The sequence below is a fragment of the Diadema antillarum genome, unplaced genomic scaffold (genome assembly GCF_040938485.1).
Source record: "Diadema antillarum isolate AM-2024a unplaced genomic scaffold, OU_Dant_1.0 scf00000098, whole genome shotgun sequence".
NCBI lineage: Eukaryota > Metazoa > Echinodermata > Echinoidea > Diadematoida > Diadematidae > Diadema > Diadema antillarum.
Window position 1 is genome coordinate 1,670,437 of NW_027270987.1, and position 27,300 is coordinate 1,697,736.

Below are 27,300 nucleotides of genomic sequence, written 5' to 3' on the forward strand. Positions count from 1 at the left end.
CAACAGGTTCCATATATTTACTTTTTAATATTACAGTGCATGTATACTGATCTGTTACGAAAGTTGTTAAAAGACATTTCTTATAAAGCTGCATGGACCTTGTTCCAGCAAATTTTCAAAATTTTGTGATAACTATTAATAGCCTCCTGATTGGGATAACCACTGCATGATTACTCTTGAAAAGTTCTTGTTTTTGTAATTCAAGTGATTACTATTTGACATTTCATAGTTTATTACCTACCTGTATAGACCAAAGCCATTGTTTATGAGGCTGAAACATTTACATGTATGAACAGAATTTTAAGATTGGAGCTCGCTTCCTGCTGTTTTTTCTGAGATTTTTGAGAACTGAACATTGTGAATTTGACACGCTTATGTGTTTTATACTATTCTACTCTGAGGTTTTAGCTATATTGTTGCAAAATCCTACGATGAAACTTTTCCATGTTTACTATATAATTTACTTTACATGCTGATCTATTACCAAAAACTTGTTGAATGTGAACCTCATTATCAGACATTTTCTTTAAGAGCTGGACAGTCATGTACCTTAAAGCAAACTATCAACATTTTGTGATATTAATAGTTACCCTCCTGATCACAAAATATTTACTATTCATGTTTTTCATTGGGATTTACTGCTTCAGTCTGCTTGATTACTCTAGAAAATACTGGTATACTTTTTACATGTATGTACAATTTAAATAATGGCTACTTGACATTTCATAGACCAAAGCCATTGTTTTTTAAGGCTTAAACATTTATGAACATGTTTTATTAAACTGATCAATACTGGTAGCAGATAACTAAAATTTATCTGCAGTTTCTGTAATTCAAGTCTAATTTCTGTACCAGTTTAGTATAAGAATGTGTAAACAAATCAAACATACAAACAATTGATTATTGAGTAATTCAAACAATTATCAAATAATTGGAATATAAATTGCATTGTTTAAAAGTTAAAAGATTTATTGAAATATTCATTTCTGAACCTTTAAACTCTCCACAGACTACATGTACAGATGTCTAGTCTCGTGACTCAGTGTATTAAATGGAATAGTTTATGGATGACTTGTTTTATCTACATTGTAGATAGCCTGAAATCCATCTAAATCTAGTAAAATAAAAAAACAATCAAATCAAATTCTCAATTAAATCCTCAATTTCTGATGCATTTGTTAACTGGAAAAGAGTGTAATTTAATGAAATAGACTCTGTTTCACATCATTTTGTTGAATACAATTTTTGTCTCAGTACAAATGAAAACTTGGAAAACGACTCAATCAAAAATGAAATTTATCTTCAAGTTGGTATTCTAAAAGTAAAGTTTCCTGCCTTTTGGTAATCTCAGGGATAAAATGTGATTAATTACTGTCAGATCAATGTTCAAATCAATTTAGATTCTTTATTCATGGAGTTTGTTTGTGAAAAAAAGTTGTCTTGGTAAGTTTTCTTTGGATTATTAAGACAAAAAATTGTCTTGTGATCATGTGGACAAACTGTAACGTGAGTTACCGTAACGTGAGTTACCGCTTCACATGACGATACCTGGAGAATGTAAGACAATTTGAATTTTTACCATACTCGGTGATGTATGTTGTTAGTCCATGACTTTGACACAATGACTTTAAAGTCTCTCTGTTTCTTGTTTGAGGAAACTTTTGAATATAAGACATGCCAAATTTTTGCATGTCCAAATTATGTAACGTGAGTTACCGACATTTGCAGTGTTTTTTCTCATAGTTCTCATAAGAGTCTGTGGATGTAATGTTGCTGTGAGGTAGGATGGAGGTGCATGATACTCATTCACATATAGTAACTCATATCAATAATTAGGTTTTAAGGATATTGATCTCAACGACCTAATTTTGAGTTCAAAATGTAACATGAGTTACCGTGGAAATGCCCATCTAATGTGTTTTAACACAGAATATCTATATGTGTTTAATGTAACTGAGAGGTATCATATCAACTGTACTTTTGTTAATGTCAACAAATATTAGTCCCTTTGGAAGTGCATGGAAATGATGTGAAAACTATTCAGCTAGATTCAGTTTTTTTTTAAAGTATTTTACTGATATGTGTATGTTTGATACTTATTGCTTCTAAACTGTCTTATCCACTGCTGGATGCACACATGCACTTATATGTACAACATATATAGTGGGTATAGACTGGCTATATTATTAGACATGCATAAAGGTGCTAGCAATCAATTGCTCTATGATACATCCATTGCACTGAGCAGTGTATTATTTTTTTTTTATACAAAGCATCAACATGGCGAAAGATTGCACAAATATTGTCCCTTTTATGGAGTTATTGAGAATTTTGTAGACAAAAATGGATGTAATATACATATGTTTGTTTTTGTTTTTTAATAAGTGGTACATAATCCAACATGGTGACATGGCATTTGCTCCTGCAACAAGTGCTCAGGTCTGGTTTTCATTAAGGTCCTAGGGTTAGGGTTGTGATAGAATTTTAGGTTTAGTTCGATGTGAGGATTAGCATTAGGGTCTAGGGTTATTCATGTTTGTGGGTAGAATTCGTGTTTGGCTTGGCGTGCAGAAATTTCATGGGAGCAATTGTCGCAGGAGCAAATGTCATGGACCCTGACATCATTGTACATGCCAAGAGCAAAGTTTTTTTTTCTGCATAGGTACTCTTTATAAACCCCTCTCACGTTCAAAGCTCCAAAACGTCATTGACATTGTATGCAAAGTTGTCAATGATAATGAGAAAGTTAAGACTGAGAGCTGGGAATGACACCACCACCACTCTAACGGGGGTGGGGGGGGGGGGGCTGGAGAGGACATGGAGAGTCAAATGGAGGGTGCTGCTGTTAGTTATGAATGATGAAAACAAGAGGATGGGACCAGGGTGTTGGGCTAAGATGTCTCAAGCGTTGTCTCTGTTTGCTAGCTATTTAGTTCTGGCCTCCGTTCTGACCTAAGGGGGTGCCAAAAACTTGTTAAGGTGCCCCCCTCTTAAGATGCCCTCCCAAGATGATGCCATGTTATTTGCATTCTACTTTTAGCTCAGACAGTGCCCTTGGCAAAAGTGAAAAAAAAAACAAAACAGTGACCCAGTTTACGATAACACCATCATCAATCACTTTTACATATATTGCAAAGGAGATTTTCTTTGTCGTTGTTACATTAATGCTGACCAAGTACATATCTTTTATTGGTCATGTTGTTGTCTTCTAAATGATTAATTCATTTTAATTCAATTTTTCAATTCGATTCAATTTGGTTTTATTGCAAACCAAAAGAAAGCATAACAGTAAATCCGCTGATTACATCAATAATAGTGCCATGTGTACAGAGTAAAAGTACATGTATGATTACAGAACATTCACAGTTAAAGGACAAGTTCACCTTCAAAGACATGTGGGTTGAGTGAATGCAGCAATATTAGTAGAACACATCAGTGAGAGTTTGAGCAAAATCGGACAATCCGTTAAAAAGTTATGAATTTTTGAAGTTTCTGCTCAGACATGGCTGGATGAAAAGACTACTATAGCTTGTGATGTCACATGAGTACAACGATATAAAGAAAGAATAAAGAAAATTCAACATATTTCGATTTTTCTCGCATAACAAAAGAACACTCGACTTCTCTCTTTCAGAAGGCAGGGGGAATAATATTACCCTTGACATACGTCAGTAGCAAGTCGAAGAAATTTGCACTTTATTCAAAAAGTAAAGTTTCGTGAAATTCTCTTATTATTTTGCTTATATAGTTGTACGCATGTGACATCATACACCGTAGTAGTCTTCTCTTCCAGCAGTGACTGCGCAGATACTTAAAATATTCGTTACTTTTGAACGGATTGTCCAATTTTCCTCAAACATTCACTGATGTGTTCTACTAATATTGCTGCATTCTCTCAATCTTTATGTATATGAAGGTGGACTTGTCCTTTAATGAGAGAAACAGAGGGAAATAGTGGCTGCTGATCTAAATATGCAGGTTCTGATGATGATGATGATGTGATCATCATCATTATTATCATTCAGGTAGTTCTTATTTTCATACTTTAAGAACTTGTGTGGAAATTTTACATGTCACCCTTTTTTTCAATCAATTCAAATATCTTTGCTGTATTAATCAAAGAAAATAATAGGGCACATCTTCATGTACATTGAGAGAGCACATAATATTGGAGTATATATAGGCAACTAGGATGTAAGCATTAGTTTTGGAGTATAGTGTACTCAGTGTTAAGGGTTTCTATATAATTATTTGAGTGGAACTAGAAACCTCAAAAGATTTTCAATTAGGAATCTCCAGACAAGTTATGAGTTTAAAGCACCTTGAAGAAGTCATGATAATGATGCGGCATCATAGAATGCAATTAGGTGGAACCTTTTAACGATCCCCTCCCTAGATCATACCCCGAAGATATGATGCCCTTTAAGTACAACTTGCCTGTTTGCCTTTGAAGGTGGCAGGTTGTAGTTTGAAGTGATTGTTCGTTGTCTCCACGATTAATCCTTTGTGTGCCTTGAGTGCTCATTAGCACGTAAAACTCCATAGCGTTCACACTGTCTAAAGTCCCTGGCACAGAAAGGGTTTAAAAAATCTTCAGTACAGATTCATGTGTATTTAAGAGAAATGCATTAAAGCTCAATTTACTACAAGCATGCAGTGTGTGTGTGCATGCATGTGTGTGTGAATTCAAATCATTATTCGTCTCTGAAAGGTGTTTACATTTCCTCCCCTTGTTGCCGACATATGCAACCAATTAGTGAAGTATTTCGCAAGCATTGTATTAGTTATCATTGTTATGCGGATGATATACAACTATATAATAATAAGGTCTTATTTACCCAGGGTAGCCTCTTCAGTGTTGCCACTGCTCTACCAGAGGGCCCTGCTATTATTATTACCCTAGCGTTGCCAGGTACCCATTTATACACCTGGGTCGAGAGGGACATTGTGGGTAAAAACACCTTGTCCAAGGATGTAAGCACTGGGCGGGATTCGAACTCACGGTCCTCCGTTCGGGAGTCGGGAGTCTTATCCACTATGCCACAGCGCCCCCTATATTTGTCTTTTAAACCCACTGTGTCTTCATTGTCATCCGCCATTGCAAAACTCGAAGCATGTTTGCAAGATCTGAAAATCTGGCTTACATCCAATGGCCTTAAACTAAATGATGATAAATCTGAGTTTCTGTTATTGGGATCAAAGCATATGTTAAGCAAAGTTGATTATCAGTCATGTCATGTCAACATCGATAGCACTTGCATTACTCCGTCGAAAACAGCCCGTAATTTAGGTGTCATATTTGATCAGGAAATGTCATTTCGAAGTCATGTAACTCATATTCAGCGGAATGTTCGATATCAGTTGCGTAATTTAAGTTTCGTAAGGAAATATTTGTCTAAATCTGCAGCTGAGATACTTATTCATGCTTTGATTTCTTCTCGGTTGGATTTTTCGAATTCATTGTTGTGTAATCTTTCAAAAAAAGATGTCACAAAACTTCAACGGTTGCAAAATTCTGCTGCCCGTTTGTTAACTTTTACTAATAAGTTTGATTCCATGTCACCAGTTCTCCGTTCCTTACATTGGTTACCTGTAGAAAAAAGGATTATTTTCAAGATTCTGTTATTAGTACATCATTCAGTTCATTCTTTTTCCCCAATATACATAAGTAATTCTGTTCAAAAATACAATCCGACACGAAGGCTACGTTCATCATCAGATGCATTCTTACTCCAAACACCCAGAGTAAAACATGGGTATGGTGATCGTGCTTTTTCCGTTATGGGACCAAAATTGTGGAATCAGTTGCCTCTTCAGTTAAGGGAACTGTCATCGACAGAGTCATTCAAATCCAAACTTAAAACTTATCTGTTCCTTTCATACTGAGGACTGTAATTGCTGTATGTCATTAATATTGAATCAATATTGTATTTTTAATTGGTATATGTTGTATTCTTTATTTGGTATATATTTGTTTTTGTTTATCATTTTCTTATTTGTTAAAGTGTTTGAATATGTATATGCATGTAAATATATGATACCTTTTCATTTTTGAAGCGCCATGAGCACTGAAAAGTGGACCTGTGCGCTATACAAGTAGCCACTATTATTATTATTATTATTATTATATTTAAAGGCTAATATTATTCCTGAAGGGGGTAATTGAATGCTCTTTTATCATGCTAAATATATGTAGATCTGTGGGATTCTATGTTTTCTTCCAGATATCATTCTGCCACTGTGACATCACAGATTGTTGAAGCCTTCTTGGCCAACGATGATAAAACTGTGCTCATTGTGTTCTGCTGATATCTCTGCATTCATTGAATCCACATACATTGTATGTATTGGGATTAACTCTCCCCTTTTAAACTTAACTACATGTACATGAAGTTAGAAAGAAAATCATTAAAGAAACTACATTTTTCTTGTGAACTGAATTACTAATACCTGTTTACTCAGATCAAATTTCACTTTAGTCTTCCCCGATTCGGATATATGATGGTATTTTGCAGTATACCTGCATTTAAGGAATTTTGAATTTTTTTTTTGTAAATGAATTTGGGCAGTTTACACAAGTAAGGATTTAGAAGCATATGACTTTATAAATCTACTACTTTTTTAAAGTGACAATAAATGTACTCATCTGGTTTTTCTCAAAGTGAATTTTGTTCCCCAAAGTGCGAATGTGCTGCATTTATCATGTTGGACTGATGAAGTTATGGGTAGAACGCACAAAGTTGAACTGAATGAGTCTGTAGGACAAATTGATGCAGTTGATTTAATGTGCTTCTTTTCTTTGGATATGTGTTTTCTTGCCTTGTAGCCCAAGATCAAGAACAGTACCTCCTAGCCACAGTGACCTGAGAAGAAGCCCTAGTCAGATGTCTAGTCACAGCAATAGCACAACTATCGTACCCCCAGTTTCCCAGCAGTCCCACTCAAACAGTCCCTCCAGTAGAAACAACCCACTCCCCCCTATCAAGACCCCTCCAGAGAGCCCCAGGGCCCACACAGAACAGGCAGTCAATGGGCACGAACGGACCAGACCACTCACCTCCAGGGATGGGCGGCACGGGATGAGAGCGACTTTGAATGGCAGTGCAGGCAGTGACGGCGTCATGGCCGACAGCGGCCATGGGTCGTTGAACGCGGTTCAGTCATCGCCGATTCTGGTTAATGGGGTGCCGAAACTTGATCTGAGATCGGCAACCACCACAAGTTCAGAGAACAGTTTCGGTAAGCACTGCTTAATGGATTCAAGGAGAAACATTATCTGTTTTTAATCAATCCCCAGTCTGGGAGAGTGATGCTGAAAGATTTTTTTTTTTTTTTTTTTTGATTATCGACACCTTCAATGTACAAAGAACCTTGTTGTCATGATTGCCACACATACAGCAACGTTTACAAAATGTAAATGCCAGTGACAGCCTGTCTAATTTTAGCAGAAGGAAAGTATGAAAGTAATGCAACTTTAATAAGATTACATTAGCTGTCAAAAATGTAACATAAGTTGATGCCAGTTGCATGCTCCCAAGAACCCAGAGATAGTTAAAGGATCTACTGCTATTCTTTTTTGTGTGTGTTAAATGTAAAATGTGTAAACTTTGAGCACATGCATTTGTTTCTGAAAATTAGTCTTGATAATTGAGTATTCTCTATCGAAGTTATGCCTCAAGAATTTGCTGTTGTCACAAATGAGTTAAAAGGTGATATCGACAATGATAACATTCAGGTGACAAGTTAAAAGGATTATTCAAAGAAGATTAGTTTGGACAATTTATTTCATTGCTTTCATAGACTCTGCATAAATATATTCTAGTTCTAAAAATGCTTCCTCAGCACTTCGCATGATCAGATATCAGTATTCACCATATTTGGCAGCCATACTAACATTCATCAGTTCTTGGATCATGCATAAGCTCTTCTCTGGGTCAAACTTGTCAGAAAAAGTGACCGAGTTCCTTGAAATGTGTGTACCCCACAACAGATGATGTTGACCTGCCACCGTGCATGCGAATGCATGACTTGGAGACAGAGGCGGTTCTCAGTGTTGAGTTTCCATCGTACACTTTCTCCACACATGGCCTATCAAGGCCTCCCACGCCGGAGGAACAAGATAAAACGAGGTGCGTTCACATGTTTAGTTCCCTGTAATTGACCAAGTGACAGACCAAAACTTAATAGATGATATTCTATCCTGATATATTTGTTTGTCTGAAAAATCAGAGAAGTGGATCAGTGAAAAAAATTGGAAATGATATCAGACACACACAAAAAAGTTATGAACTTTAAAAATATACAGAGTATTAAATTCAAATTGGCAACTCTGTGTGATGTAGATGTTGAGTAGCTCTCTATTTATTCTGTACACACAATTTCACTTAGTTTCATATTTCTTAGATATTTGAGCACCGACAGAACTTATCCATAAAGGACACACAAACACATATCACTTTCAATATATGCAAGAACAGATTTGAAGATTTTTATTTTTCTCAAGAAAATGTTCTTTTTTCTTCTGTTTTACCAACTGAATGGAGAGGTGCTCAATGCCTACACCACACAGAGTTGCCCATTTTCCTCACTCTCTAAACCCTTAAAGCACCTTTATAACTTTTTTTTTGTTTGTCTCAGCTTTTTTCCTCAAATTTGCACTAATCTACTTCTCTGACATTAAATAGCCATTTTAAGGTATTCTTTACGATTATGGGATGACTGATAATTGATATAGAATGAATGAGTATACCCAAGCTTTTGGCATAAATGTGTACAGAATAAATATACAAAATCTACAGAATTGATTGCTTATTTTTGTGGATATTCACTGAATTAAGAATATTTTATGGTAATAGAAAAGGACAAATTCCAAGTTGGGCATTGATTTTCCATGTACTGTAAGCAATTTAGACTGGGAAGTAAAATGGCTATTCTGTCTTGATTTTGGTGGCAGGTTCTACGGCCTTATAGAGCATTCGATATCAGATGCGGCCGTGGCGCCCCTGAGCAAGGAGTGGCTGAAAGAAGTCTACAACTTCATCCCGAGCAGACTGAAAGCTGACCATCTCAAGAAGTGCATTATGGAGGTCACTGAGGTAGGCTGACCATCTCATTCAATGGTCCAGCACTGGTCATCTCTTCTTGGGCCATCTCATGCCCCTGTCTGTATGGTGATCCCTTAAATCCATCCTGCCAATCTTTCATCTGTCCTTTTCATTCAACCTTGTGCTATCATGGAGCTCTAGTGTTGGGAGGTCTGTTTGCAAAGCAGGCTTGTTCAGATGCAAGATTGCCATCTTTCTTAAAGGACAAGTTCACTTTCATAGACATGTGGGTTGAGTGAATGCAGCAACATTAGTAGAACACATCAGTGAGAGTTTGAGCAAAATCGGACAATCCGTTAAAAAGTTATGAATTTTTTAAGTTTCTGCACAGTCACGGCTGGATGAAAAGACTACTATAGCTTGTGATGTCACATGAGTACAACGATATAAAGAAAGAATAAAGAAAATTCAACATATTTCAATTTTTCTCCCATAACAAAAGAACACTCGACTTCTCTCTTTCAGAAGGCAGGGGGAATAATATTACCCTTAACATACGTCAGTAGCAAGTCGAAGAACTGTGCACTTTATTCAAGAAGTAAAGTTTTGTGAAATTCTCTTTTTATTTTCCTTATATAGTTGTACGCATGTGACATCATATACTGTAGCAGTCTTCTCTTCCAGCAGTGACTGCACAGATACTTAAGATATTCGTAACTTTTGAACGGATTGTCCAATTTTCCTCAAACTTTCACTGATGTGTTCTACTTATATTGCTGCATTCTCTCAATCCTTATGTATATGAAGGTGGACTTGTCCTTTAACAATTTTTTTTTAATGAAGGAAGCAGATAACACTATTCTAATGTAATTTAAAGTAATCTCAAACTTTTTTGAAACAAATATTCATTTGAGTCTGATCTTAGTATTTTGATCCCTCCTTCCTCCCTTCCTTTCAATATTGTCTTATCTTTCTCTTTTTCCCCTTACTCTTTGTATTTCTTTTCTTCTCCTTCTTCATCTGCTTCTTCAGCTCTTTATTGATCTCCTCCTCCTTCTTTTTTCTTCTCCTTCTTCCTCTTTTCTCATCTTCTGTATCTTCTCCTTTCTACTCCCTTTTCTCTAAGCCTGTACCACCCATGAGTGGTGATGCTGCTGTATAGAGACATCTACTCTTTCTCACACACCAATCTTGGGAACCCTTCTTCTGTAGCTCCATCTACTGTCATATCTTCTTTAAGTCAGTCTTTCTACTCAAGTCCAGTGATTTCTGTCATTATACCCCCGCCAAACGAAGTTTGAAGGGGGTATATAGGAATCAGCGGACGGTCGGGCGGTCGGGCGGTCGGGCGGTCGGGCGGTCGGGCGGTCGGTCGGTCGGGCGGTCGGGCAGTCGGGCGGTCGGTCCGTTGCAAATCTTGCGTCGCGAACTACTTCCTCAATTTTCAACCGATTCCCATAAAACTTGGCACAGATGTGTGCCTTGGGTTGTAGATGTGCAAGACGTATTTTTTGACAGTACCCAAAAGTACGTTGCCATGGTAACGGCATATTATGGGCAAAAATGGGTACAAATCTTGCCTCGCGAACTCCTCCCACAGTTTTTGATCAATTTTTAGGAAATTAGGTACAGATGTTCATCTGAATATGTTAATGTGCAAGACACATATTTCCGCAGTGGCAAAAAGTGCGTTGCCATGGTAACGGCATGTTATTGGTAAAATATAGGGCAAAATGCTTCATGGCAAAACTGCTTCATCAGTGTTCTTCCAATTCTCATGGAATTCATATTGAATGTTTGTCTTAGGATATAGGTCAGCATGACACATTTTTTGACAGTGACAAAAAGTATGTTGCCATGGTAACAGCTCACATATTATGAGCCAAAATGATGGAAAATTTTGTGTTGCAAACTACTTTCTCAGTTTTTGCCCAATTTCCATGAAACTTGGTACAGATGTGTGCCTTTGGTTGTAGATGTGCAAGACGCATTTTTTGACAGTACCCGAAAGTACGTTGCCATGGTAACGGCATATTAATGGCAGAAGATCAAGGAAAGATCTTGCGGATTTAACTACTTCCTCAGTTTTTTGACCAAAGCTTATGAAATGTGGCACACACCTTGATCTTGGTGGGAAGATGTGGAAGACATATTTCTCGGACGTGTCGGAAGCTGTGTTGCCATGGTAACGGCATATAAATGGCAGAAGATCAAGGAAAGATCGTGCGGATTGAACTACTTCCTCTGTATTCGACTGAAGCTCATGAAATGTGGCACACACATTGGTCTTGGTGGGAAGATGTGCAAGACATATTTTTTGGACGTGTCGGAAGCTGCGTTGCCATGTTAACGGCATATTAATGGCGGAAGATCAAGGAAAGATCTTGTGGATTGAACTACTTCCTCAGTTTTTGACAAAAGCTTATGAAATGTGGCACACACAATAGTCTTGGTGGGAAGATGTGCAAGACATATTTTTCGGACGTGTCGGAAGCTGCGTTGCCATGGTAACGGCATTTAAATGGCAGAAGATCAAGGAAAGATCATTCCTTGGGTAAGACTGTCGTCACGGGGCGGGGGTATTAATCACCTTCAGTGATATTTTTTTATTACTGATAATCATCATCTGTCAAAAATGAAACACCAAAGTCAGCTTATAGTGCACATACAACAGTTTGGACCAAGTGATAATGCTCTTACAGATTTGTGTTCATTCATTTAATTCGTTTATTCATTTTTTTTTTTGGGGTGGGGTATGTGTAAAATGGGGTGGAAGCATTTTTATATGTGGACTTCCTTGTGCTGCCCTAAAGTCAAGCAGTGGAAAGAAATGAGAGCAAGTGACAGCTTCAATGTGTTTATACAAGTGTAAGATGCCTCATTTGGTCCATGTTATGGCCTTGTCATGAACAATGCAGCAATTTAATGCTCCAGAGCTTGTTTGTGTCATTTTCTACTTGCTTAGAGGCAACTTCACTGGCATAGATATAGTAGTGTAGGAGGTAAAGTAACCCCTATGGATGACTCATTTATTCGTTCACAGTGCCATGTGCTCCACAGTTGTGTTCAGTGTGATTTAGTCATAAAAGAGAAAATCCATTGTAGCCACAGATAGCTTTTCTAGGACATTAGATTGATTTTCAACTTATTTTCTTGATTCCAAAAGAGTTGTTGTACCATGATTCCCACTTTCTTTAAGTTTGTTTACTTTAAATTAGTCTGCCAAAAATGGCTCACACATACCCACACCTCTTTACCAATAGAGGTTGTCTGTAGACCGTTTAGATTGGATTCAAACAAATTTAGTTACAAACTCTTTCAGTCAATTACTGTCCTCATTCATTCCAGAAATGGCAGGGGAGAATCTGGAATCCCCGGGAGTGATGGCTCAAATTCCTTTACAGTTGTGCTCCCCTTTTAACTGAGCGATTAGGGCACATGTATGGTTTCAGGAGGGTTCCCTTCTGTGCGGGGACAAAAAGAGAGAAAACCCACAAGATCACAGAGCTATGAATACACCTGAATATCTCCCGACTCCGTCTTGCAATTTAGGATCGTGCTTTTACTTTTTCTTTTGTTTTGTTCTTGTTTCTTTTTTTTTAAATTCTCACTTCAGTATAGTAAGAGATGCTCACCAGCTCTGATATATCTGTATCTGCTATCTCTACCCACACATGGTAATCAGATCGTGGACCAGTATGGGGTAAACCCCCGTTTATTTCATGTCTAGTTTTGGCTAGGCAGTGACAAATGAGATTGTGGGTGGAGCAGTTAAATGATAGATTTTGTATGGTTGTGTGTTTGTGGGTTTACCTCTCTTGCTTTGCTAATTTGCTTTGACCCATTCTGAGTAACCATTCACAACATCTTGTATCTTTTTTCAATAGTCATTGAAAGTATCAATTGTTACCCAGAAATCTGAAATGGTATACAAAGTTGACCCTGGCTGGCCATTCATTTTTGGCTATAAATTGGATTCATTACTACCTGTATCAGTAATGACAAAGTTTTACATATAGAGTATGTCAGGACATTGCCAACACATTGATACTTTGATCAAGGTCATTTGATAGATAATGCAAATCATGAACATAATGCAAAGTACCCTATATTTACTGCAAGAAATGATTCTGATAATGCTTACAAATTTAGTGATTTACCAAGATACGAAATGCATGAGTTTTTATAAGCGCACAAAATGAGAAAGTGGAAATGATTCCAAACATGAACTATGCAGAACTTGATTTGACTAACTGTCACAGTGAATCTTACAGTCTTCGATTTAGTCTGAAGTGAATACTTTCCAAAGTAGAAAAGCACTAGGAGGGCACAGACCTCTGCCAAGCAGCTCATTTCCACCTGTACTCTCATGAAAATTGCCCAATATCCCAACATAGAAGCCTTTTGTATATAAATCATCAGCTTCCAGCTAGGCAGCGCCTTGCTCGGGCAGAGCAAGCGTGTATGCAAACCCCAATTACCCAAATACTCCAAAGTTCATTGACCATATATGCCAAAAGATTAAAAAATCCTTGAAAATCCATAAAAAGTCCCAGATTATTACCAAGATTTTAATCATCTATTCCTCGTGTCATGATCAACTTTTCCTGCAAGTTTTATTCAAATCCATTCACAACTTTCTGAGTTATTTTGCAAACAAGACAAACCAACACCGATGATCTCTTAACCTTCTTCCTTGGCTGAGGCTAACAAACAAATCTTAAGAGAGACAGACAAATAAACACAGATGAACTTACTAACCAACAGACAAATGAGCAAAAGAGGAACCAAACTTGTCGCTAGCTTCCCCCTCATTATCTCTGATCCATTCCAATGTCCGTCCTCCAGGAGGCGAGGAGCGCATACATGCAGAGCGTCAAGAAAGGTATCATGGATTACATCCTCAAGGATGCTGTAGAGCAGGAGCGGCTGGGCATCCCCATGCCGGTCAAGCTGTCCAACGCAGCCGGCCGGGAGTGGTATCCTTGGAGCGAGACCGTGGACGCCAGCCGAGAGTTCATGGAGAACGAGCTCTTCGTCACCCACTCCATCATGACCACCATCCTATACCGGTGGGAGACAAGGTGAGGATATACCCTTTAATGAGATGCTATTAATGGTGATGATGGCAACTATTCTTTTCTTTTTTAGTAGGTAGGTGTACTTATGCACTCAGAGTTATCCATATTTATTCATAGGAGGACCTAGTAACAAGCTAGGTAATTTTACCTGCTCATATGAATTACATTTTCATACTGGGAATCCTGTTTGCATGTACACTGTATTAGTTGCTGCTATGCATAAAATATAAGTATGTTTGTATGGTCATACTGTAAAACTGGAAATTTTTGCCTGCATGAAACTTTTGCGAATTTCATGAGGAGCCTAGATTTGTGAAAGTAATATGAACGCAAAAGTGGTTTTTTTTCCACAATGCATTGTATGCCAGTGGCAATTCACGAAAAATTTCATGCTGAGGAAATAAGAATCTCTTTGCTCTATCCAATTTATGAAAGTTTCATGCCACAGATATTTCTGGTTTTACAGTATCTGAGTGTATGACTGAGTGCAATTGAGTAGATAGATAAACTTTGACATCCAGACACCACACATGTGTCCCCTCCTCATCTACTCCTCTGGAGTACATTCCTTGGTAGCTGCTGTGTAACAAGAGTCTCCACAAACACCAGTAATGGGCTAATTCTTGAGGATGCTCCCTGCTATCAAGCCTTAATCCTCCGTCTCTAGGAAACCATATCTTTCTCTACTACCACAAGTCATTATTTCTCCCTCCTACATATACACACATTGTATATGAAGGGATGATATGGATGACATGCTTTCAGTGTTTTTGGCATTCATGATTTCAATACTTCTTGGATGTCAAAAGTTTGTCAATATTTAACTGGTAAGAACATTGTTAATTTGAGTATTTGATGATTTTCTCCCTTCCGTACAATGTCTCTCCTCTCCTGGCATGTGACATGACAGCTTTGTATTTATGCATAGAAGGCTGCCATTGGATGAAGTGTGCAGACGATCCACATACGTGAACTAATAGTTGTAGTGTTTACCGACTGTCAAAATAATGCTAATTCTTTTGAGTGGAGTTTTGCCAGAATATGAAAAAAAAAGAGATTAAAAAAAGAAGAAATATACTAGAAATGTGACACACACAAACAAAAATAAAGGATGGGGAAAGGGTGTCTAAGATGTGAACAATAGAGAAAACATTCAGTGCCATTGTTGCCATGAGTGTGTTGCCTAGCACAGGTACTTATCGGACTCTCCAAAATAATCCCCTATGACCTTTCTGTGAGATGGAGAGACTTAAGAATATCCTTGGTGTAGTATCAAAGGCTTTGCAGATGCACCTGCACCTATGTTTTCCACGAGAATGACAAAACTTGTATTCTTCATTCGTGTCATGCGTGCATGTGCAGGGCTATTTTTAGACAAAGATAGTTTTGGGGCCCCATCCGTATCCTAACTCATTCCACAATGGGATGCTTAGGAGATAATTGCTAAGAATCTCTCAATGTCCTTAACCCCAATACAGTCTTGGTAAACCATGAAAGGAGAGCTAATGATGCAAAGTGTTGCTTTTTATTTTGTAATTACATGAATTTAAAAAAACCCACCCAAAACACTATTATACACAATTACAACCACAGAGTGAACATCACACGATTGTTCCATTCGTATTTCAGATGGAAACATGATGTTAGGCAGAAAGTTTGCAAATTGACACTGCAGTCACTTTTTATAGCTGAATGTTTGTAGGCATTGTAATGATAAGTCACATATTCCAGTCTCCATACTGGCAGCTTTTAATGATGATAGGCCTCATCTGGTTTTGTGATTTTGTTGCATTTAACTTGAGCTTATCAACTGTACATGTAATCCAGAATGTAAAGGACATCATTGAATTTCATAAATTATTGTGAAGTGCAACTTGCTCATCATGTACAGCACAGGAAAATCACATCATTCTTACCGTCACATAAAAAATTGATACCCTGATTTAAGTTGTCTAGTGAAATAACTTAAAGAACAGTTTATTACATATGTCTAACAGTGTTTCACTTAAAATTGTTGGATTATCAACTTTCCACTATGGTTTTCATTCCAGATTCTATTCATAGAAACAATGTAACATTAGCATAGAAAATTGACCTCTGTATTGTCACCAACTGGAATTAAAGAAGGCTAGTAATTGAATGAGCAGATACATCATGGACTTTGACTAAAGTGTAATGCAGCTCGAGTCATGTGCTGAATGCCACGTAAAGATGAAATTGAATTGACATAGATCAGTTTTGCAAGGGAGGGCTACATCACCTGAAACTGTTAGTTTTTGCCAGACATTACTTTACAACTTGATTATATTTCTTGATACTCCAAGGTACTCCCACCTGAGGATGCTTGACCGAGCACACATGGTGGACGTCGTCCCTCTGACCCCTCAGGCATTCCTGGATGAGGTCAAGCGGGTGACGTCGCAGACCAGGGCAGTATTGGTCAATGAGTGGTTGGAGGAGTGTGTCGCCCTCATTGACAACGAGAGGGATCACATCGAAGTGTGGATGCCACATAATCAGGTGGGCATTTTTCATTAACGTGAGAGGTTTAAGATGGCTGATATTCAAAACCGACATATTGTTTTCCCAAGAATATGACATTTGAACTAGAAGTAAAAATGCAAAGTGAGGACTACAGTGAAACTCATTTTTATGTTTGACGTAACTGGGGTAGATTAATGTCCAACCAAACAAACACACACACACACACACAACTTTTTTATTTAGTTAAAGTTGATAAAAAAAAGAGTAACACAGTTGTGGAATTTCAGATTTTCTCATGTTTTCACAAAAAATTTTACAAACACTGATACAAACTAGATGAAGCAGTGATGTCATGACCTCTAAATTCTCCTTGTTTCTGACAAACTGTCTTTACTCTTTTTTTCAGAGGTTAAATCAGACAATTACAATGTATATCATTGTAGAGTATTGATAGGATGACATACATGTAAGAATTATGAATTCTTATGAATGTGAATTTTTGTCTGTATGAGTTTGTTCTATTGCTTTACATGAATCTGAACATAGAACAGAGTAATCTTTAAGATGAATATAAATGCTTTGTTTGCAAAAAACATATTCCCTAGTTTTGTATTATTCCCTTCAACATTTTGCAAATCATATTTTGAATATGCCAACCACGCTGCATTTACTATATACCAAGTGGGTCCATCAAGTGCCATTCAAGATATATGTGCTGAAATGTCGCCCTCTTTTATTGACTCTCTGCTCCGGCAGGATGGAAGGATGACTCAGATGGAGCACTTTTTCAACTCCGTGGCAACCCTGATGTCCCTCTGCCTCCGCAGCTGCGTGGAGAAGTCCATCCACGACCTGGTCAGCTGGTTTGAGATGTACGAGGCTGGTAACTACTACGACTGCGACTATGGCCAGACCGAACTCAGCCTGCCTGTCATGCCTCAGCCCATCACCATCTCCATGGTAACCAGGACCAAGATGATTCTAATTTTTGTTGTCTACATCGTATGTGACTATCATATTTTCCAACACGAACTTAATGTATCACAAGAAGATTGCCATCACATATTCCCTTGTAAGTTTCACACAGAATCACACACACTGACACAAGTGTTATGACAGACAGATTAGCACATGCATACTGTATTAGAGGATCGAATGTTAGGTTTATGCCATCATTGACAGTAAAATGTCATTGCAAACACGTAGAGACTGTACAAATTACATCTCCAGTGAAGATTAATTTAAGAATATAATACACTGTTTCATTCTGGAGGTGAGAGTCTTAAAGAAAAAAACAAACACACACATGCACAAAACCCCCCCCCCCAACATTCCTGGATACCACTTGCCATGTTTACAGTCAGTTGAAATCAGACTGTGCCATCTGCTTCTATCGTTTACAGCTCCCTTGTCCAGATCAAGCCAGAGTAAGTCAAGAATTAAAAATGTCAGACCACCTCTTTTTTGGTCTTTCCACATTCCTGCTTCCTTTTACTTTCATCTCAAATACTCTTCTGATGTCTTCATTCATCCCTCTCTTGGTGGCATACATTGTACATGACCATACCATTCTAGCCTACACTTTCCCATGAGATCTTTGATGGGCATCACTTTAGCCTCATTTGTTGCATTTACATTGCTCCTGTGCTCTTCTAGACTCATTCCCATGCAATATTTTAGCATTGTACATCTTAGAGGCACTCACCTTGTCGGTTAATGCTTCTGTGGCAGGCTGAGTCTCATTGCCGCATAGCAGTGATGGGCTTATTGCTGTTTTGTCAATGGGTACCTAGAGATGGGATGTCATCTTCCTATCATAGAGCTCTCTACTCAGTTCTTGCTATTTGTCCATGCCTTAGGGATCCTAAGTTCAACCTCCTTGCAACAGCCCCTATCTTGGTTAATGGTCGTACCAAGTTATTTGAACTGTGAGCAGTTCTGAAGCAGGTATGCCATCTGATACTGCCTACAGCTGGGAGCAGAACCCTATCCTTTTATTCCTCACTCCAGCCCTTCTGTAGTGCGTAAGCAGACAAGATGTTTTATATCTGCTGGGGAGTCACCAGTTTCATGCCGATGATCCTGTCTGATTTCCTGGTCACATCAATCACTTGATCTTGCTGCTGTTCTTGCAGACAGATCACAACCCCGTTCCTTGGTCTCTTGCCTCCACTGTAATACAGCTTGATGCCATCTGCGATGTCTTTCGCTTTCCCCTCTAGATTTTTCACCTGTTCATCTTGTCTCTTGCAGGCAGAGGATTCAGTTAGTTTGGAGCTAGTTCTGGCCTGGGAATTTTGGGAAAATGGATGCCGTGGAATTAAAAGCGAGTCACCATTTAATAAAACAAATACTGCACATTATTTGTTCGGGAATTTAGTAAAATTATCCACCCTCTGTAACTTTAGAACTTTAAAACCTTTGAGGCAAAGCCAAGTGTGTTTCAGATCATTTCAGAGTTACAATCTGGTGGATAAATCTTACTGATGCCTTATGTAATGGACATTATTTGTATGTTAATATGCAAGGTGTATCATTTTTGGTCACTTCTCCAGGGCCCTGACATGGAGAGAGTATCCTGCAAGTTCACCCCCGATGTGGATGGGGTAGTGGACATCATCTTCCAGTGCGTTCAGGTCATGGTCAATGGGGCCAAGGAGCTGGTGCGGGTGGAGAACCAGCTCTTCCACCGGGTTGAGGCCCTGGGCGTGACCCACATCGCCACGGTGAGGGAGGAGGAGGTGGTGGTGGAGACGGCAAAGGTGAAGCTGAGGGACATCATCTACCACAACTATCACGGCCCTGTCAGGTACTGGTGTCTGTAACCCTTTCTGTGTCAATGAATGAGATGTGATCAAATTTCACACAAATACCTATGGGCAGGAAATTACTGTGGCATGCCGAGGGTTAAGGGAGATATGTTTGTTTTTTTTCAGTGTGTGATTGCTTTACAAGTATGTTACACGTTTTGGTTATGGAAATGAAAGAGCACACAATATTTAACTGTGTGAATGTTGGCAGGAAAATGCTATGTGTGACACCTGGCGTGTGGTTGAAGTCTACGTGGCGTTGAGAAAAGAATGCAAACGAGTAATTATGGTTGATCGAGAATCAATAGAGTTTAGAACAAGCCTTGAAAATACCTGTCATGAGAAAACATTTTATCAAAAATGCCATAGGGTGGCATCTCATTGAGTAATCAAAGCAGTTGTCTTTCATATAGAGCAGTTCCATCATTTTCACAATGTTCCACCATTTCTCCAGTATTAAAAATCCTGTACAGCTTCTTGTTACTATTGTCATTTAAAACGCACCCGCTCTTATAATGTCCTCCATTCACTTCTTTGATAGCTTTTCAACCGATCCGTCACTTTTCCAGCCCACTCCTGCTAAATCTAACTGCATTAACATTCAGTTTCCCTCCAGACACCCATTCATACCACTGGCCAGAGGACTATCATCGATGGGAATGTCTTGTTCTAGGACACAAGCTGGGCTTGAACCCTAGACCTGCTTTAAAAAAGTGTAGTGTACAATCCACTAAACATCAACATTGTATATAGCACGCATTCACATTGTCTTTCTGTTTGTTCCTCCACCCTAGGTACAAGACGGTGTATGCCCCCTATGCCTACCTCCTCAAGGCCTCCTCGGATGCGCAGGTGGAGAAGTTCGTCAACAAGGAGCAGCACTTGAGGGACTACATCCGGGAAATCGAGAAGCTGAAGACGATGGCGGCCGAGGTGGCGCTCCTCCCCCTCACCGTTCCCATGCACCTGTTTCAGCTGGACTGTAATAACATCAACAGCGTGAGTGCGGGATCCCTTGATGCAGCACATGTCATGGGTTGGGGGATAAATGAGGAGTTTCATCACAAAACGGCTTAACTCCATTCTTGCCAATTTGAGATATTTGCGATTAAACTTCCTCCAAAAAAGAGAGAAAATAATCGGAAAATAGGGTATATTTGTAATCACACCTTTAAGAATATTTCTTGCTATGCAACAAGGGAGGTATGATTTGAAAGGTTTTATTTTTCATATCCAATGATACACATATTTTAAAATGTTTTAAAATGATGGTTTGCCTGTTATGTGATCAAATACTTCCCTGAATAGATTCCTGTTCAGACGTTGCACTGTGCTGCTAAGTTTGAGATCACAAAATTTTGCAGGTCACAGAAGGCAGGACACTAAATGGATCTAGAAGAGGTGAAACTTGGGTAGGATAGTAAAATGCCTATTTGTTGTGAGAATATCACTATGCATGCATACCATGCATTGATTAAGGCTCTCAATTTCCTTTGCCAGATTTTTCTGGTGTTCAACCTGTAATAATATTGGAAAAAATGATATACCTTAGCTTTAACCTTGACAAATTGTATGGATTATTAGTAAATCCTTTTGTCATTGCATTATTCAAATAATTCAGTAAATGGACTACTTTCTGAACTGTTTAAAAATTTTGTGTGTTGTTTGAAAATTTGCATGGTAATGTAAATGAGGAAGGGCAGTTTTGTGGTATCATCGTGTGTGTATAGTCCTTGAAAGAACTGTTGTTTGGTAAAAGAAGACCCTTGTAAAAGAAGAATGTCACTTTTTGCCTTCCTTACACTTCCCTATGTTGCATTCCTCCATCTTTTGAGGGTCTTCTTTTGCCAAATAGCAGTCCTTTCAAGGACTACATACACACACGGTGTTACTGAGACTGCAAACCTCTCTTCCTCAACCAGTTTATTGTCTGGTTGTGCAATGTGTATTGCATAGTACTTTATTAGACATTGATTATGATAGTATGCACAAGTCATGCTTTGTTCCATCTTGGTGATTCATATATCATTGGCTGAGAATCAGGAGGGCTTAATCACATTTTTTTTTTTTTTTTTTGGGGGGGGGGGGTATTGTGTTATTGCTTTCATGTTTTAGAGCTCAATCTCCTCTACATTATGGTGTCAATTTGAAATTATTTTCATTTTCAGTAACAAATTTCAGTTACAAATTAAAACCACAAGGACACTTTTTGTAATCTTTATTCGGAATAATGCTAATAAATCTGCCCATTTTTGATTAGACAAACTCTTTATTTCATGGAAGGTGATGGTTGTGTGTTTATTTACACTCAAATCTAAGAATACGATAGTGCCCTTCTTGTTTTCAGCTGACGTTATGTCCTTGTATACTTTTGTTTCCATGGTACTTGCATAACCTACATTCTCTCTTTTTTTAATCCCCTTCAGTGGCTGATTCTGAGGTCAAGAGATTTAGCCGACATCATGATCACGAAGATCACCAACACGAGTCGCGTCTTCAACCGTGCAATCTGTGGTCAGTACGACGCCATCGTCCGCAAGATCACGACCCACTCGGAGACCACCCACCAGCTGGTCAAGTTGCAGGAATACGTGGATAGGCTGACAACAGGGGAGCTGTTGCAACTCAAGGTGAGCACAAAACAAATGTGACCGTGCACCTCAAAACGAACATAAAGTCGCAAACACTAATTTTGCATGAGGACTGAAAATATGTGAAATGGGTCAACCTAGCCGAACTTGACTTTTTCATATTTTCTGAAAGAGCGGGTCTTCTTTTACATTATGCTAAAATTTGGTATCATAAAATGGGCAGGAAATTGTGTTTATCTCGAACATTTTTGGTAGAATAGTGTGATTAGGTGTGTCTTTTTTCACTTCTGAAAAACCTTGTCCACACTCTTCACTTTCAACTCTAATAACTTTTGAAAGGATAGTGCTACTGCTTTGAGAGTTGGCATTAATTATGGACAGAATGTGTTAATGAGGCATGCTTAATTTCAGTTTAATCTGATAATCCCTTCATTGTTGTTACTCTGGTGGTTTACTTCCTGTTTTATGTCCCATTCATCGCACAGCCAGCACCGCTTGGTAAAGATTAAGCGCTCGAATAGACACTGTACTTCAGAGCCTCTTTTCTCTGTTCACACTTTTTCTGAGTTTGTGCTTTCTTTCCAATATTTAGATAGGTTAGGAGAGTCCATTTGATTTGAGTTATACATCATTTTAAAGCTTAAAGTCTGCTCTTTCAGAATATGGTCTTAACTAAAATTCATATTTGGCGACTTTTTGTTTGTTTTAAGGTGCAGGGTCACAAATGTAATCCAACATGATTGAATATTGTTCTGATCCTATTTTTTGAAATGTGGTTTACCTTGATACTGCTTTCATATTTCAATTTGCTTCTTTTTTATGCTGAATTTAAATTGACTTGTGACTTTCAGTGTACAAACTTTGCCTGAAATGCTGAATATTATTTAACTGATGATAATTGTGGACTGAACTACAGTTTGAAATAATAGAGCTACCTAGCAGACCAATGAAGAGAGAGTGACATAATCCCATTACATTCTGCATTAACAAAGTATAAATTTAACATCCCATACCCTTCTCCAATGGAATTGTACAGCATTTTTGTTCCATTTTGCAATGTGTGGGCTTTTGTGAAAGGAGATACATTGTAGATAATGACACTTTAGAAATAATTATTCAGATCTGATTCCATGTTAATGCCATCGATAGCTGCCCTATGTTGCATGCATACAATGATTAAGTCATTGTGTAACATCCATATTCATATCAGTCATTGTAATGTTGTACCACCTGTACAAGACAAATTGTTGGTAGATTTTCTAGAGATTGTCATGACCAAGCTGATGTTTGCTCTTATCATTGGTTCGTTCATGCAGAAAAAACTGGAGGTGGCGGCGGGTAACCTGATGTTCCTAATGGACTATGCCTACCTCATCAAGGATGACATCATGCTGAATGACCAGACATTCACCTGGCCGGACAGAATCATGCCAATCATCAGGAATAGGTATGGTCCACAGGGGATGATTTAGGGCGATGTGGTGGAGCACCAGTACTGAATGTGAATTGTCTACTGTGGCACAGTAGACGGACAATGTATTATTTATACATACAAAGATTATTTTTGCAGAATAAAAAATTCAGAATTATGCAGTTGATCAATTAAAAAAAAATAGACTTGATCAAAATCAGACAAGTCAACGGACCATGGTATCTGTTGGATATTGACGTAAATCCTTTACATATCTTTTCTGCTTCATTTCACTGCTTTCATTGAAAATTAATTTCTTGAGATAGTATTTTAGTCTGAAGATATAGTCTACTGTCATCTTGGATTGCTTTTTTTTTTAGATCAGTCCAAGTTGTTATTCAATTAGTGCTGATGGTTGTGTTCCAAATCTGTTGCTTCATTTCAAAATTTTTTTAAAATATTTTTAGAATGATGATGCTCCACATCATCTAATTCTGCTGTCTCGTTATTGTACTTTTCATGTTGTTGTTGTTATGATGTGTAGGCATATAGTTTTGATCCATGTAGGTTTAGCACTTTGATCAATATGCCTTCTGTTTGTCTGTCCATATCTCCATCTCGTGCTGTCTAATTGAGTCAATATGTCTCCCTGCCCTCAATTTCGCCCCACCCTGCAGTGAGATGAAGCTGCAGAAGGAGCATGACATGGCCGTGTCCAAGCTGAGGGACTGGCAGAAGAAGTTTGCCGCCCGCATCAAGGAGGTCATGGACCAGGTCAAGACCTTCCGCACCAAGGACCGCATGTCGGAGGCCCAGGACTACCTCAACAAGCTCATCGACATCCAACTCAAGCTGGATGACTTCTATGCCGAAGTGAGTCCTCATTAAGTAAACCAAGTGATGTCAAGATTATCTGCAGTTGAAAGCCAGAAGGATGTAAATTCTGTGCAAAGCCTTAGGAGTGAACAGCCTCATCCAGAAGTGATGATTCATCATTCTTTCACTCTCAGTGACTTCTGTGTGATGCCTAGAAGTAATAAAACTGATGGTAGTCTAAAAAGTGATACAGAAAATGGTATCTCCCTGTTTAGCTCTTCTTATATCTATGTCTGTTAGGTTATCACTAGTGTTGTAAAATCACTTGTTTTCATGGCATATCATTAGGTAGACAAATGATTCCTGTGGAATTTGAGTAAAATAACAGTGAATATCAAGGGTCGGGGAATAAAGCTGTTCTTGAAATGTAGGTCATGGTAGGTTACATGGGTATCCTCTTGCTGGTACCTAAAATGTTTGAGAGTAACAAAAGGGACATACTCTTTCAGGTTGGAAGACTTGTGCTCTGACCTCAGATTTCTTAGAAATTAAGTGGTCACATGAGCCAGGATGTTGTTATGTTATAAAGGTGTATATCATTCAGTTATGAATATTTAGGCCTTATAATGAGTGTACATGAGTTTTTTAACTCATGTGTAGCTTTGTTTCAAATCCTGCCTGCCTTCTCATCTCCTCCTGTACCCAAAGTCATATGAGGTCTTGTTCAAGTCCTATTTTCTCACTTCCTACTGCACCCATAGAAAGCTGATGTGAACCGGGAACAGAAGCTGCTGGACGTAGGTCACATCAGCCCCTACCCAGAGCTGGAGGTCATCAAGGAGAAGAAGGAACCCTACGACAAGCTCTGGAGCGCCGCCGTCAAGTTCCACGACATGTACGACAGGTGGATGAACGGACCACTGCTGGAAGTCAATGCCGAAGTGGTGGAGGAGGAGGTGAGTGATAATACATTGTATCAGAGTAATTTCCAAATGATTCGGCACGCTGTACACTGGGGTATCGTCATAACCTGGGATAAGGCGTTGTGTAGCGCCATCTTGTGTCCATTATCATACAGTTGTACAATGTTGTCATGGTGACTATTTTCTTATCATCAGCGCCAGCATGAATCGGGGCAGCAATAATGATCCCATTGCCGATTTTACTTCCATGTCTACTCTTAAACAGTGAAGAATAATACAATGGAACATGGAACATACTCAATCAAATCCTCTCATAAGAAGGACGGGCAGACAGTCACATACACTCAAAATCAGCCTTGAAGAGCATCATTTTTGTGCTGCTTGAAGGTTTATTAAAGTTTTGTGTTGCTGGAAGCATCATTTTCAAAATAATAGATATACTACGACTGTGAAGATTTTTTTCTTTCATATACCACTTCTTGTAAGTGTGCACAAACTCATCATGTTCGTTCATGTTCATTTATGTTGCCTACAGGTTCAGAACCTGTGGCGGACCAGCTACAAACTGACCAAGACGTTTGCCCACCCGGACATGATGGGCCCCATGAGGGCAGCAACCACCATCAAGGCCAAACTGGAGAAATTTAAGATCAACATGCCTCTCATCAATGCCCTCTGCAATCCTGGCATCAAGCGGCGACACTGGGACATGATGAGTGAGAAGGTAAGAATGAAACATAGAATAATTTCTCAGAGAGAGTACCATTGATGACCGATCTGTGTTTGTTTTTGTTTGTTTGTTTGTGTGTTTGTTTGTTGCTGTGCCGGATATTACTTTTGTGGAATATTTTCACATGGAACTGTGTATTATGGGGTAATGCAAATGTCAAGCAAGGATCAGACATTCTACAAACATGTTTTTGAAAGAGAGCTTGTACTAAAAGCCATGAAAGTATTTACAGTAGATACTGTATCTTAAAGATCCTACTATTAAACTTTCACAACAGTAACAGAGAGAGTGTAGTTTAGCATGCTTACTTGGAGACAAGGCCAAGTGGCAGACAGACTTTGAATAACCCTCCTTAAACACGTTTTCACTTGCTCTGCTGTTGCCATCAGGTGGGGTTCAACATGACCCCCCAAGAGGACACGCCCCTGGTGGAGATGCTACAGATGGGGTTGGAGAAGTACCTAGAGGACCTCAGTGAGATCAGCTCCCAGGCCAGCAAGGAGTATGCTATGGAGAAGGTGAGATGACTCCCTCCCTGCCCTTCTTCTTCCAGTTTGTCCTGAAGTCATCCATCCAAATATCGAATTATGTAATGATGATGATATATGTTTTAATTTTACCAAGAGTAGCTCTTTGATATGAGCACTGCTCTACAAGAAGACCATGCTGTTATCATTACCCCAGCAGTGCAAAATGTCCATTTCCACTCCATGGTTAAAAGGGGCATTGTGGGAAAAGAAAAACACCAACAAAACAACAACAACTACAAAATGAACAACAACAATCTATTTGATGATTGTGGTGTTGCTTTTCCTTTTGTTCATCTTCGTATGGGTGACGACATTTGCTCCTGCGACAGTTGCTCTGGTCTCATTTTCCTTAAAGGACAAGTTCACCTTCATAAACATAAGGATTGAGAGAATGTAGCAATATTAGTAGAACACATCATTGAAAGTTTGAGGAAAATCAGACAATCCGTTCAAAAGTTATGAATTTTTGAAGTTTTTGTGCAGTACCCGCTGGATGAGAAGACTACTGCAGTGTATGAATAACTTAGATGTCACATGCGTACAACAATATAAGGAAAATATAAAGAGAATTTCACAAAATCCCATCTTTTGAAAAAAGTACACATTCCCCTGACTCGTTACCGACAAATGTTATGGGTAATATTATTCCCCCTGCCTTTAGAAAGAGGCAAGTCGAGAGCTCTTTTATTATGCGAAAAAAGTGAAAATATGTTGAATTTTCTTTTACATTTTCTTTATACTGTTGTACGCATATGACTCACAAGCTGTAGTAGTCTCCTCATCCAGCGGTTCCAACACAAAAATTTTAAAAATTCATAACTTTTGCATCGATTGTCCAATTTTCCTCAAACTTTCACTGATGTGTGCTACTAATATTGTT

General features: G+C 38.5%; 1 protein-coding gene across 1 annotated transcript in view; it reads left to right on the forward strand.

Annotated features, from left to right (window-relative positions):
* LOC139718686 (dynein axonemal heavy chain 3-like) overlaps nucleotides 1-27,300 on the forward strand; it is a 128,546-nt gene that overhangs the window by 23,106 nt on the left and 78,140 nt on the right. The window contains exons 5-18 of the mRNA XM_071630143.1: nucleotides 6,827-7,239; nucleotides 7,991-8,129; nucleotides 8,954-9,095; nucleotides 13,893-14,128; nucleotides 16,450-16,645; nucleotides 17,366-17,569; nucleotides 19,165-19,418; nucleotides 20,214-20,418; nucleotides 21,846-22,049; nucleotides 23,327-23,457; nucleotides 24,099-24,294; nucleotides 24,999-25,193; nucleotides 25,696-25,884; nucleotides 26,280-26,408. Of these exons, the coding sequence (XP_071486244.1) occupies nucleotides 6,827-7,239; nucleotides 7,991-8,129; nucleotides 8,954-9,095; nucleotides 13,893-14,128; nucleotides 16,450-16,645; nucleotides 17,366-17,569; nucleotides 19,165-19,418; nucleotides 20,214-20,418; nucleotides 21,846-22,049; nucleotides 23,327-23,457; nucleotides 24,099-24,294; nucleotides 24,999-25,193; nucleotides 25,696-25,884; nucleotides 26,280-26,408 (2,833 nt within the window). The remainder of the gene's footprint in view (nucleotides 1-6,826; nucleotides 7,240-7,990; nucleotides 8,130-8,953; nucleotides 9,096-13,892; nucleotides 14,129-16,449; nucleotides 16,646-17,365; nucleotides 17,570-19,164; nucleotides 19,419-20,213; nucleotides 20,419-21,845; nucleotides 22,050-23,326; nucleotides 23,458-24,098; nucleotides 24,295-24,998; nucleotides 25,194-25,695; nucleotides 25,885-26,279; nucleotides 26,409-27,300) is intronic.